Source organism: Antechinus flavipes, chromosome 1 (assembly GCF_016432865.1).
Source record: "Antechinus flavipes isolate AdamAnt ecotype Samford, QLD, Australia chromosome 1, AdamAnt_v2, whole genome shotgun sequence".
Classification (NCBI taxonomy): domain Eukaryota; kingdom Metazoa; phylum Chordata; class Mammalia; order Dasyuromorphia; family Dasyuridae; genus Antechinus; species Antechinus flavipes.
This window is the reverse complement of record NC_067398.1, coordinates 624,499,972-624,514,617: the sequence shown is the minus strand read 5'-3', so window position 1 is coordinate 624,514,617 and position 14,646 is coordinate 624,499,972. Positions and strand designations below refer to the sequence as shown.

Here is a 14,646-nt window from a genome sequence, read left to right as displayed (position 1 = left end):
TATCCCCTTCCCACTCCCTCTCAGTAAACTCCAGTGATTTCCTATTGTTTCTGGGAACAAATACAAAAATGTTTTGTTTGGCACTTCATAATCTCTCCCCTTTCTATCTTTTTCAGTCTTTTTAAACTTTACTCCTCCACTTCTACTTGAACTCTTCAGTCCAGCGACACTGGCCTCTTGGCTGTTTCACTTTATCTCTGGTCTCTGCAGGTATTTCATCTGGCTGCCCCCATGCCTGGAAAACACTTTTTTTCTGCCCCAGCTACTGACCTCCCTATCTTCTTTTAAGTCTCAATCAAAATCCCATCTTCTCCAAGGAACCTTCCCTAACCCCTCTTAATTGCAGTGCTTTCCCTCTTAATTATTTAATATTTATCCCACATATTAGCTTGCTTTGTATATATTTGTTTGCATGTTTTCTCTTTCATTAGATTATAAGCTCCTTGAGGACTTTATAATCTTTTGCATCTTTTTATATCCCTGGTGGTTAGCACAGTGCCAGGCATATAATGGGCCCATAATAAATGTTTATTGATTGATTTATCTGGAAATTATTTATTTTTACCTTCTATTTCTAACAGCCTTTATAATATATCCATTCTACTGCCCATCCATTTATTGATTTAATTTTTCAAATATCTGCCCTTTTTGTATAATAGTTATATGTGTGATGGAACACACACATACATACATATACATACACACACACATATGAAAAGAAGTTTCATATAAAACCATTAGACTGGAAATCAGAAAATCTCCTGGTTTTTCCTGGTTTTCCTACTTATAGATTGTATGTCCTTAAGAAAGAAATTGACTTGATGTTGTTGAGCCTCAGGTTCTTTATCTATAAAATTCATTATTCACTCTTCATCTGCAAAAGCATTTTGCAAACCTTAAGGCACTATATAAATGCCAGCTATCATTATTGCTATTATTATTAGAATGGAAACTGTGGCTAATTACCTACTTCACAGGAGTGTATTGTGACTCAAATAAGATTAGGTAACCATAAAAAGCTAATAATAATATAAGCTATCATATAATATTACATATGACATTTGTAATATATTATCTAATATACTAAATTATATATAAAAACAAATATGAGCTATGATACATATATATTATCTAATATAATAAATAATATTTAAAAACAAACATGAGCTATAATATATATCATATATTATATTATCTAACATACTAAATATAATAAAACAAATATGAGCTGTATTATATATGAAATATATAATGTTATAATATAATATTAATATACTAAATAATATAAAAATAAATATGAGCTATACTAAAGATCTGGGTTTCTCACTTCAGGTAAGGAATTAGACTAGGTAACCATGGGGGCCTTCCAGAACTGGGGTTCTCTTGTTTCCCTTGATTGGAAGGAATAGATTAAGATTTGAAACACTTATCATCTATTATAGTTGGAAACAGTTGAGTTTTATTCAGAAAGCTGTAATTGTTTTCACATTCTTCCTACCAAGAAAAGGGTCTACAGATAACAAAGTATTGGGTGGTGACTCCTCATTTGGTCCTTAGATAGGAGGTGTTTTGATATGTACACTGCCATTTTGGCTGTTTTTTGTGTTTTTCTGAACCAGTTTTCCTAGAGGACTTTATCAGTAATGAGCTCTGGATTTTTTCTTCTTTCTGTTTCAAAATTGCAAACTGAAATGTTGACATTCACTGGAAATGTCATGAATTTTTAATATCATCATTATTATAAGACTACATTAGGTTTGTTTTGTTTTTCCTTGCGTCCTTTATTTAGATTTTTTTTCTTGTCTCCATTGCTGCCTATCTATCATTGCTGGCAAATCACTTCATTACCTTAAGCCTCAGTTTCCCTCTCTATAAAATAGAGGTAATACTTGCTTACAGAGCTGTTATAAGGAAAGCACTGTGCAAACATGAAAGCTTTATGTAAACACAAGCTATTATTAATCATTGAATCTTTCCTAATTCAGAATCTGAGCTGATGCTTTATCAGATTCACATTGCAGCCTATTAATAGTGTATTTGAAATTGTAGGAAGATAAAAATTTTTTCAAATTGGATTTTAGTTATTGCACAGTTAGAAACAAACCAAAAAAAAAAAAAAAAAAGATAGCAATCTTAAAAGGGATGATACTTTAGCCACATGCACATAGCCAGAAAAAGAAAATAACTTTTAAAAAATGATATACTTTGAAAATATTAAGTGGTGACCAACATTTCCATGAAATTTTAAGTTTAAAAAGCATGTTTGTCACAATCCTGTGAGGTAGGTACTGTGTAAGTTTCATTATCCCCATTTTTCAAATGAGAAATTTAATCTCCATGTGATAAAATCACTTAGGATCACACAAATCACAGCATCATAAATTTGTAATTAAAGGAATATTAAGGGTCCTCTAGTCTAAATCTGCCATTCTACAGATGAAGAAACTGAGGTCCACAGAGGATCAGTAGGTTGTCTGAAGTCACACAGGCAAAAGTGGACAGATCCAGGATTCAAACCCCATCTTCCTCTGACCCCAATTTCAGAATTCTTTTCAATTCATTGTACTGTTTCCCTGAACAATATATAGGAGATTCCTTTGACACAATCACTTGAGGAGTCATCAGGTTTGGTGGAAGCTCTCTATCACTTCTAAATTAATTCCTCAGAATATGCTTATATGTGTATGAATATTGTAGCATTAATATGCACATATGTATGTATGGATACACATATGCAGATTTTACATGTATATGTGCATATATATTTTTTATTTACATTTGTCCTGAATTTCTTCCAAATTTTACTCAGCAAGTTAGGTGGCAATGATCATAATAATGATACTTAGCACTTGTATACTACTTTCAAGGATTTCAAAATGTTTTATAAATATCTGATTTTATCCTTACAACATCTCTGGGAAGTAGGTGCTATTATTTTTTCCCCTTTTTCAGAAAAGTAGACCGGGGCAAACAATAAATGATTTTCCTAGAATCATGTAACTGGTAAGTGTCTGAGACTTTATTTGAGCAGAAGCAGCACAACTGAAAGACTTTTCTTTGTTTCCAAGCATTCTTTCTTCTTATTTTTTAAGTTATCAAGAGATAGGAGATGTTTACCCTGAATTCTAAGTAGTTCATATCTAAACATGACTTGTTTAGTCAATTAGTAATGTCTGACTCTTTGTGACTCCATTTGGGGTTTTCTTGGTTGGATAGATGATGTATCAACTAGTTGTTGGAGATAGTTGGAGGGGTTTGCCATTTCCTTGTTCAGTTCATTTTACAGATGAGGAAACTGAGGCAAACAGGGTACTTAACTTGTTCAGAGTCATACAGCTTGTAAATGTTTGAAGCTGATTTTGAACTCAGATTCTTCTACCTCCAGACCTAGGGCCCTATCAGCACTAACACTGAATCACCCAGCTGTCCCTAATTTTGATACCTCCCAAATATAGGTATAAAGATAGTAACAATGAAAATTTAGATTTAAACTCCAGTTTTTTTAACTCTTTGTTCATTACTGTACTTCTCACCAGACTTTGTTATAATGGAATTCTGCCGCATGGATGTGTAAAGCCATTAGACATTTTCTTCTCTTTCCTTTGTTCATTCTATTCTCTTTTCTTTCAATCCTTCACCCTTTTTTTCCCTGAGGAGGACATCATATTGCAAAAGGATCTGTACTCACTCTAGGATTGGAGAATCTAGATTCACATCCCACCCCTGACAATACTTGTATAACTGGATAATCAGATTAACCTATCTGAGTTTTGGTTTCACCATCTGTAAAATGAGAATTGGATTAGAAGTGTGAGGTTCTTTTCAGTTCTTAGTCTATGATGAATCAATCTAGAAATTCTACTGCTTTGAGGTTCAAGCTGTCGTGATACCTCCTCCATGATGTCTTCCTTCTTTCTTTTAGCTTCAAGTGTTTCATTATTCTTTGAAACCCCTTAAGACTTTATTTTTGTGGAAGGTCACTTCATCTCTAGAAAGAATTCTAATTTAGGAGTAAACGTACTTAGGTTTAAATACTTGGCCAAATCTTTAGACCTTATTTTTCTTATTTGTAAGCTCAAGGATCTGGGAGTTGATTGACCTTGAGGGTCCATACCAGCTCCGAATACTATGATTTTGCTCAAGAACGAGTGAGTTCCTAACCATTGGGAGGTCTTCAGAAGTCACCCAAACTTCTTTTCAGACACATCACAAAAGGGATTCGTATTCAGATAGGGGTTGTAGTAAATGAGGTCCCTACACAATATCCAGATTGTAAAATACATGTCATATACAGTCACTTTAGCAACCACATAGTCCAACCCTCTTCCAGTCCTCCAATCTTGAATTGAAAACCTCCATTTCTTAAGACAGCCCATTCTACTTTTGTACTGCTCTGATTGTTAGGAAGGTTTTCTTAAATCAAGCCTAAATTTGTTTCTTTTCAATGTTTACCCATTTCCTTCATCTATATTGACCACTGCCACATCCCTTCTGAATCTTCATTGACACTCGATGTTCCCAGTTTCTTTCAGCCAGTCCTCATATGGATGGCTCTTCACCATCCTGGTTACGTCATGGATGCTTTCCAGGTTAATAATAATGTTCTCAAACTGGTCTCAAAACTGAACCCAATATTCCGAATGTTTGTTGAAGGGATTATAGAGGGCTTCTCACTTTCCTGTTTCCAGTGGTGATTGCCATCTGCAATAGGTGTTTCCATTTTTCTCTCCTTTTTCCATCTTGCAACCTTATCATGTACATATTCTTCTCCCAAAAGAATATCTCCTTGAAGACAGTTGCTGTTTGACCTTATCTCTTTGTATTCCCCAGAGTCTAGCACTGTGTCTCATACATACTAGGTGTTCAATACATCCTTGTTCACTTGTTGCAGGATTGAACTAGTTTCCAAGTAATCAGTGCTTTAAACAGTTAATCATGTTAAAAAAAATGACATTTTGTCTCTTCTTTTTCAGATCATGTACAGAATGAAGAAAACTATGCACAAATTCTAGATAAATTTGGAAGTAATTTTTTAAGTCGGGATAATCCAGATCTTGGCACTGCTTTTGTAAAGTTTTCCACACTTACTAAGGAACTATCCACCCTGCTGAAAAATCTGGTAAGAAATTTCAGAACTGAAGTTTCTCTTAAGATAGTTTCAACATGCATATATAAAATAATTACTAATACCCATGTTTTCCCTTGAGAATCGTTTAGTAAGTAATCTGGTAAATTCATGGAAAGGTGGTAAGTCAGAGGCACAGTCTTTTCATTTGCTCTTTTACACAAGGGTGTCAATTACTAAGGTAGTTTGAATGAATTTAAAAAGATCTACAAATACTGATTTGGGTGACGCAATGGCTAGAGCACTAGGATTTGGTGTGACCCTGGGCAAATCATTTAATCTCTGCCTCAGATTCCTCATTTTAAATTGAGTTGTTACGAGGATCAAATGAGATTACATTTGTAAAACACTTAAATGATAGAGTCTATTTTAAATGTTACTTATTACTAATGTGGAAAGTATGAGTATTCCTGAACAATAAAGAGGATATGTAGTAATCAGTTCATTGTAGGCACTGACTTCCTGAGTGACATTGGATGTATTCTCCACTAATTTTTTTAAAATATCTCTACTATTTTCTTTTTTTTTCTCTTGTTGCTCTCTTATTACTTTTCCTTTTTTTTTTTTTAAACAACTTCCTAAGCTTTAGTATCGTGATTAGTATAATGGAAAAAAGTATACTAGTCTTGCCTGCTTCACAGGATAGATGTGAGGATGAAGAGAAATCCCTTTGTAATTGTAAAAACTACCAAAGGTCACCATGATGGGGCTGGGATTCGAGTTAGGATCTGGGTTTTACTTCCTCTATCACTTAATATTTAAATGATTTTGGGTAAACCTTTATGTTACCTGGACCTTAGTTTTCTCATCTCTAAAAGGGATTTGAACTGAAAGACTTTTTAAAAATAGTCTTTAATTTTCCCAAATGCATGTAAAGATAGTTTTCAGTATTCACTTTTGCAAAACCTTGTATTCCAGATTTTTCTCCCTTCTTTTCCTCTCCCCTGTCCTTAAGACAGCAAGCAATCTGATGTAGGTTAAACACATGCAATTAGACTAGAAGACTTTTTAGATCCTGTCCTGCTCCAGGTTTGTCCATGACTCTAAATCACAAAATTTCTGGGTCTCAGTTTCCACATATTTAAAATGAGATGTTGAACTAGATTTCCTTGAAAAGCCCAGCTCTAAAAAGATTATCTTAATAATATCATGCGAAATAGGCTCTAGTATTGTCCCCATTTGGCTAGAGAGCTGAAGCTGGAATCAGGAAGACCTCAGTTAAAATCTAGCCTCAGATATTTACTAGCTTTTTGGTCCTGGACAAGTGACTTAATCTGTCTACTTCCCAGGGTTGTTGTGAGGGTCAAATGAGATAATATTTGAAAAATGCTTAGCCCAGCTCCTGGCATATAGGCACTTTATAAATGTAAGCTGTTTTTGTTGTTAGTTTAGAAAACTGAGGTAAAGAGAATTAAGTGACTTGCCCAGTCTTTTTGACTTCAGGCCAATTATTCTATCTATCACACTATCTAGCTGCATCTAACTAGTAGTAGTAGTAGTAGTAGTAGTAGTAGTAGTAGTAGTAGTAGCAGTAGCAGTAAGTAGTAGTAGTAGTAGTAGTAGTAGTAGTAGTAGTAGTAGTAGTAGTAGTAGTTGTAATAGTAGTAAAAGAATCTAAGGCTATTCATTATTTTATTTTATCCTAAGCTTATAATTCTGATTACATTTAAGTCAACAGCCAACTCATTGCAATTGTTTCACATTACATGATGGGACGATTCCAAAATAACATTTAACCAACTGAGACCACACCAGTATGGGTTCATTCTTCCTAAGGGAAGGATCAGCTGCTCCTTTATCTCAGAATCTTATAAAGCCATGGCCTGCTTCCAATCCTCTTGGGTGTTTTAGCTCAGTATTAAATTTCCCAATGGTGGGGCTTTCAGCTTTTGCTGAAGGGGCTGTGTGCCTTCCCCATGAGGTCTCACTGTCTGGAAATTTTCCTTGCTATCTTAGTCTATATTTTCCTTTCATCTCATCTCTTTTCCTAGCAATATCAGTTATTCTTGATAAACCTGTCTTATTTCTGAATCAGTTCTCTCTGACAAGAATAGAAATGAGTTGTCACACTGATAAAATGCATTGTAATATTATGTACCCTTGTGAATATTTGTAGCATTGGGTATTATGAAAATAGAGTGTCTGTATATATGTGTGTGTGTATGTAACTCAGTCGGTTAGGAATGAAATAAGGTGTCATGGTGAGAAATAAAATAAACACAGAGCTTTGAAATTGGGAGCATTGGGTTCCAATGTCAGCCCTCCTGTTGACTCCCTCAAGCCTGAACAAGTGTGATTTGTCTCTTGAGCCCCATTTTCCTCACTGATAAAATGAGAGAGTTGGGTAAATGATTGCTAAGGGGCCTTTCAGTTCTATAATTCTGTTCTGAAAGAGTGAGACCTGTGGTGATGGCAAGAGCAGCTTATATTTCAGGGTGCTTTCTTCACTGTCATCCCCACAAAGTAAGTAAAGCAAGTACTGTTTTCCCCATTTTACAGATGAGGAAATAGAGAGTCAGGGTTTTAAGTGACTTGCCCCAAATTACACAATTAGTATCAGAGCCTAGAATCAAACCTTTATCTTATAGTTCCACTTGCTGTATATGGTAATTTCCATACTATTTAAAATTAACTGACCCTTGTCAGTTATGTGATTATTTCAAAATTGTGTTGTAAGGTAGAGTCAATGTTTTTAACTTCTCTGGGTCTTAGTTTGCCCATCTGTAAAACCAGGAGTATGGACTAGCTAGCCTTTAAGGTTTCTTCTAAGTTCTTGTGACTAAGTTACTTAGTCCTAACTAACTTATTCTGAAGTACAAGAATATGTTGATTTTCTATAAGCCTTTTTTGCTTAGCTAAGAGTAATCATTGCTTTCATATTATCCCCGTAGGGAGAGTTCAGCACTCTGCGATGTCTGCTAGAAAACTGGGCACTTGATTAACATTATGAGATCTCCCATTTTTAGAGCTAGAATGCATTTTAGAAAGTCATAGAATCCATCCCTTCATTTTACAGATGAAAAATTGAGCCTTAGAAAGATTAAGGGAATTCTGGAAGAATACTCAGGTATTAAATAGCAGTCCATATTCAAATCTAGGTCCTCTGACTGAGTTCTAGTGCTCTTTCCATTATAATGCCCTCAGATACAACAGGCAAGTTATTATTATTATTATTATTATTATAGCTTTTTATTTACAAGTTATATGCATGGGTAATTTTTCAGCATTAACAATTGTAAAACCTTTTGTTCCAATTTTTCCCCTCCTTCCTCACACCCCCTCGCTCTGATGGCAATACATGTTAAATATGTTAAAGTATAAGTTAAATACAATATACGTATATATGTCCATACAGTTATTTTGCTGCACAAGAAGAATCGGACTTTGAAATAATGTACAATTAGCCTGTGAAGGAAATAAAAAATGCAGGTGGACAAAAATAGAGGGTTTGGGAATTCTATGTAGCGGTTCATAGTCATCTCCCAGAGTTTTTTTGTTGGGTGAAGCTGGTTCAATTCATTACTGCTCTATTGGAACTGATTTGGTTCCTCTCATTGTTGAAGAGGGCCACGTCCATCAGAATTGATCATCATATAGTATTGTTGTTGAAGTATATAATGATCTCCTGGTCCTCAACAGCCAGTTTTATTCATTAGACCATGAATTCTTTAAGAATAGGGATTGATGTATGTGTGTGTGGAGAGGGAATGGCCCTTCTTTATATATTTAGCACAGTACTTAGCATATGGTAGGTACTTAATAAATGTTGTTGATTAACTGTTCTAGGTTAAGTAACAGAGACACCATGCCTTAATGCAAAGTGATTATACTTTGTGGGAAACTTTGGTTTGAATCTTGTCTCTATTACATACCAGCTGTATGACCTTTGGCAGTCACTTCTCCCCTTTTACCTCTAAATGTGAGAGATGGGTGAGATCCCTTGATATGTAAAGAGTGGATAATAAAACCTGCCCGGTCTATATCATATATGTGTTACATAGTTCAAATGAAATAAAGGTTTTGTTTGCTTTTACAAAGCTTTATATAAATATGAGCTGCCATCTTTACATGATTCACCTGGTCTGGTAAACTACTAGAACCAACTCAAAGGTCTCTTGTATACCAGTAAGGTATTTTTTTTTTAATTAGGCTATGCTGTCAAAAGAATACCTAACGCTTTTCCTTTCACTCCTAGTCATGAAATACAGGGATTACTCATATACCCAGTCCCACTCTGTGATTGACAAAGGAGCTTTTAATTGCTCAGTGTCTAATGTGGGCCATTTCTCCTTAAGCTCTTCTCCTCTCCCAGTCTTGAGAGTTCACTAGATTAATATTAAACTTAATACAGATACCCAATTGGCTTAGTTCATTCACCACCAAACAGAACAGAAAGCCACCATTCCTGGCCTCTTGTATTTTAATGTTATTTTGTTCTTGAAAATAATATGTTAAAAGAGAAGTCATGAAAATGTTAATACAAAATGTTTTTAGCTCACTTGGCTGCTTGAATTATACTATTACTGTCTGTGACCCCACTGAAGCAGCAGGCAAGTGAACTGAGAATTCCATTACTTCGATTTCCAAAACCACAAAATGGGGACAGGAAGGGAATAAATGGTGGCTTGGAATCAATATATTTCAAAGGAAATATATCAAGGAAAACCATCTTAATGCGTATCCCTCTTAACAATTGCCTAATAAAGTAGAAGGGGGAGAGAGAAACCAAGAATACTTCTTTTTAAATAGTGGGAGGTGCCTAGATCCTTTAAAGCATTGCCAGGCTTTTAATGCCTTTCCCTGGTTTCTCCTGCAAGTTGAGCTTTTGGAAGTCTCCTGTAGTTTGCACAAGAATTGGGGTCTTTTTTTTTTTTTTAAACGGTTAAAGAGCAGTTATTGCTTCAGAATTGTTGAAGTAAAACAAAGATTTCTCCAGCTGTAGAATATTTCCTGTTTGCAATCTCTGACTATGGAGGTATTGTGGTTAGATTGGTTTATTTCTCCTTCTTCCCCCTTTAATTTTTCTGGGTTTTTTCCTACCCTCATGACAGATTTCTAGAGAGAAAAAAAAGTACAACTTTATGAGGTTAGTTTCATATCAAATAGATCTCGACTCCCTTCTCTCCCCCATTTCTTCCCTCTATCTTTCTCTCTGTCTCCTTTTTTCTTTCATAATTAAGAGGGGATGGGAGAGCATGGGATCTCTGTGCTATAAATTGGCAACATCCCAGGTAGGTATTCCATGCTGTATTATACGTGAGAAGTTTCATCTTCTTACCTGATGTTAAACTATGGCTGAAAAGATAAAACCTTTGATCTGTTAAATTTCACATCATGTTCAGTCAAGTTTAGCTGCCAATTAGGTTTGGAGGGGTTTTTTGAGATTGGGTCTCCCTATTTCACCCAGACTGGAAGTGTAGCAGCCATTCACAAGCTCAATTCCAGTGCTGATCTGCATGAAACTTTGATCTGCTTCATTTCAGACTTGGACCAATTCACCTCTCAGGCAGCCTGGTGACACAAGGATTTAGTATGCTGGACTTAGTATAGATACCCACCAGATTGGCTTTAGTTCTACTGCACCTTTAGATCTCCTAAGCTCAAGAATTCACCAAGCTAAGCCTCCCCAGGGAACAGGGATTCAGTCATAAATTATCATCCCTAGCTACTGATTAATATTAGGGGACACTTCATAATGTGGGGTATAACAGAATAGGTTTGACTTTTTCTAGTAATGTGTTATAGAAATGTAAATTGGGTTGTTATGGTTATAAGATGAGCATTTGGATCAGTCCTAAATTTTACTATCTCTAGTAGTAATACATCATTTTTCTATTGAAAATAAGAACCGTTTCCCTCTTTCTGAGACTAGAATTTTCAATCCAGATCTATGATTTCCATTGGTCTGAGAAACAACTAAAGCAGATTGATAGTTTTTCTGTAATTTACAGTTACCCTGGCCACTGAGAGATTGTGACTTTACTTTGTTCACACTATATTTGTCAGAGAAAAGCCTTCTTAAATCAAGAGCTGTTCCTTGTATCTACTATATTGTTATAACAATGCACTCAGAGTAGTAGTAATTCTTTAACTCTGTGATTTGGTGATATTTGTCTTTTTGCTATTCTTTACATAACTTCATACTTTTTCTTTAGTTGCCTCCCATGCCTAAAATGCTCTCCCTCTTTATCTCTACCCTCTGATTCCCTGGCATCCTTCAAGACTTGGTTTAAATAGCACGTTGTATGGAAGGTCTTTCTCAATTCCTACTGCTAATGCCCTCTCCCTGAGATCACCTCCAGTTTACTGCATATTTAACTTGTCCATACCCTGTTATTTTCATGTTGTATCCTCCATTAGAATGTGAAACTCTTTGAGGGCAGAGATTGTTTTATCAGTGGTGGTGCTTTGTTTATTTGTTTGTTTTTTAATTCGTGGTACTCAACACAATATTTTGCTCATAGAAAGCATTGCTTATTCTTTGACTTACTAACTAAAACAAATAGCTCCTTCACTAAAAGTATTCTTGATGCCATTGAGATGACCCCGGGCTCCCAGAAGCTACAGCAGCAAATTCCTAATTCTAATGAGTTCTTCTAGATTGGGTGAGCTTTACATTTTGACATTGACAGACCTTTAAATAGAGGTCTGTCAATGTACTATATAGCTTTTATCTGAGCATCAGCATAGCTAAATGAGGATATTAGGTCATTGGGTCAAGATTTTTCTTTTAGCTCTAGAAAGTCACAAAGACCACTTACTAAATCATAGAGGAGTTACTATCTACAATAGTGGAGATGGGAGACTACCTCAAAGTATAGTAAAGTATATGGCAATGATTAACTCTGTGATGGAGATGTTTAATTAAAGCAGAGAAAATGTGATTTAACATCACTTACTCTTTGGTATCCTTCTAGTTTAAACTTTGAAAATTGTAGAAGACATCCATGAAAACTAGTAATTAGAGGTTCTGAGAGTTGATCATGATTCATTCAGAGACTGTGAAATGTCAATTAAAGTAGAACCAAAATGTGGGAGTTACAGGAAAGCAGATATCAATTTGATATGAAGAAATTTCAGAGTGATTTTGAAATGAAATGAGCTGCCTAGTGAATAAAGTGTTGAGTTTCTCATCCCTGGAGGTATCTGATCCAGGGGCTCTATGACCACCAGTCAGGGATGTTCCATCACCCTAGTTTCTCTCACTTCACTTTGACAGTAATTATTTCAGAGATAGCTAGGTGATAGTGGATAGACCATTGGTCCTAGTGTCAGAAAGACCTGAACACAACTCCAGCCTCAAATATTTATTAGCTCTGTGATCTTGAACAACTCCTTTAACCTGTCTGCCTCAGTTTCCTACCTTGTAAAATAGAATTAACAAGAGCACCTTCCTTTCAGGATTATTGTGAGGGTGAAATGAGACAATATTTTTCAAACGCTTTGCAAACTCTAAAACATTCTATAAATGCTAGCTGTTATTATTATTATTATACCTTGCATTTATTTTTCTATGTGTAGATTACAATGGATAGAGACCTGAATTTAGATATGTTTGTAGATATTCATATTATCTTCCTCAATAAAATTTTAGTTCCTTAAGAATTGAGGTTGTTTCATATTTTCAGCATGTATCACAAATGTCTGACACACAACAAGCACTTAATAAAGGCTTGTATTTATTGATTGATTCCTGTTCTATATACATAGTGCCATAGTATGACCAACATTAAATTGAGATTTTTCTTCAAATTCTCATGTAATTATAATTTTTCTTTTACTGTTCCATTTATCTCAAATATTAAATAGAAATTATGTTATATAATCTATGTACATCTTGCCATCTTAGGGAGGAGAGGGAGAAAAAGAAGTTGAGACTCAATTTTTATTTAAAATGAATGATAAAAATTGTTTTTATTTGTAAACAATAAAGAAAAAAATACTATTTTAAAAAGTGTTTATCTACAAACTAGCCTATGTGGGGGGCATGGATTATGTTCCTATTTATCTCTGTCTTATAATTTAGCCTCTTTTTCTCCTGCTGATAAAATTCATTCCACAACATGCTAATTACCTCCAGAAAAAGCCAGGAGCTGTGTATAACCTAAGAAAAAATATTATTTTCATTCTGAGGTCCAGATGTACAAGATGATCTTAGATATAATGCATCATTATGTGTACTTAAAATAAATGAAACTAAATGCAGTGAAATTATTTTAAATTGAGTGACTCTTCAGATGTTTTCAAACCCATCCATGTTTCTCTGGTTGAATCTGCTGATAATGTTGCAGTTGTTAAATTTTACCCCACAGGTTATTTAATTTGTTTAGTTTATTGATGGTGCCTTGATCTTACTTGAAACTTAGTTCTTGATTTTACCTAGATCTTATAGAATCACAAAAGGTCAGAATGAAATTGGTCATCCATTCTAACCTGAACAAGAGTCTGACCTGCCCCAAGTTCAGAAAACCTTTCCTTGAAGACCTTTATTAAGTCAAAACCACTGCCTCTGGAAGCAGCTCTTTCCATTACTGAACAGCACTAATTATTTAGAATTTTTTCCTTATATTAAGCCTTCGTGCCTTCATCAGAGAAGATACTGTGTTCTAGAAACAAAGCAGAATTGAAGTAGCTCTAAAGAAATGTGAGATGCACAAATAGAGAAATCAACCCAAATGTGCACATGCACTGTTTGTGTCCGACCGGTGGTAGTGCAGTCTGAGCTTGTGTTTAGTCTGATCAGCCACAGTTGCACACACTCTACCTTGACCCCAACATAGTGATGTCATTTTGGTTCTCCTTGAGAACCATCCACCATCAGTCTTCCTGTCTGTCTGCAAGTTCTACCCGCTGATCCTCTTCCATATAGCAGCTCTTTTCCTATACTTGAAGATCCCCATTGTGTCCTCCCTAAGGACTTTTACTATCTGGTTATCAATCTTTGTATGATACTTTCCAACTTATAATAATAATAGCTAGAATTTCTATAGCACTCTAAGGTTTTTCCAAGCACATCCATTACATGAATTATCTTATTTGATCTCCAAGACAAACTTTTGAGGGAGTTACTGTTATCCACATTTTACAAATGAGGAAACTGAGACAGGGTCATACAGCTAGTAAGTGGCTGAGGCAGGATTCAAACTCAGATAGTTCTGATTCTAAGCTTAATGTTCTTTCCACTATGCCATCTACCCTCTACTTCTCAATGTCATTTCTAAACTATATTGAGAATTAAACACAACACTTCAAATATGGTCTTGGCAGGCAGTAGCCTTCCCTATTCTATACTATTCCTAATGCAACCTAAGGCTGAATTAGCTCTTTGAGGGGCTGCCATAACACATTGTTGATTCACATTTATCTTGTGATCCAACTAACATAACAGATCTTTTTCAAATGAATTACTCTCCATCTCCTCCAGATTGTAATATGAAGTTGATTTTTTAAAATAGAAATATAATCCATTTATCCATTTAAACTTTATCTTATTAGATTTGTCCCAGTGCTTTTTCCTTTTT

The 14,646-nt window shown here is 35.1% G+C and overlaps 1 protein-coding gene across 8 annotated transcripts in view; it reads left to right on the top strand.

Annotated features, from left to right (window-relative positions):
• The window catches only part of ASAP1 (ArfGAP with SH3 domain, ankyrin repeat and PH domain 1), a 594,911-nt gene that overhangs the window by 422,271 nt on the left and 157,994 nt on the right, over nucleotides 1-14,646 (top strand). For all 8 annotated transcript variants that reach the window (XM_051971096.1, XM_051971093.1, XM_051971094.1 and 5 more), the window contains one exon: nucleotides 4,974-5,119. In XM_051971096.1, the coding sequence (XP_051827056.1) occupies nucleotides 4,974-5,119 (146 nt within the window). The remainder of the gene's footprint in view (nucleotides 1-4,973; nucleotides 5,120-14,646) is intronic.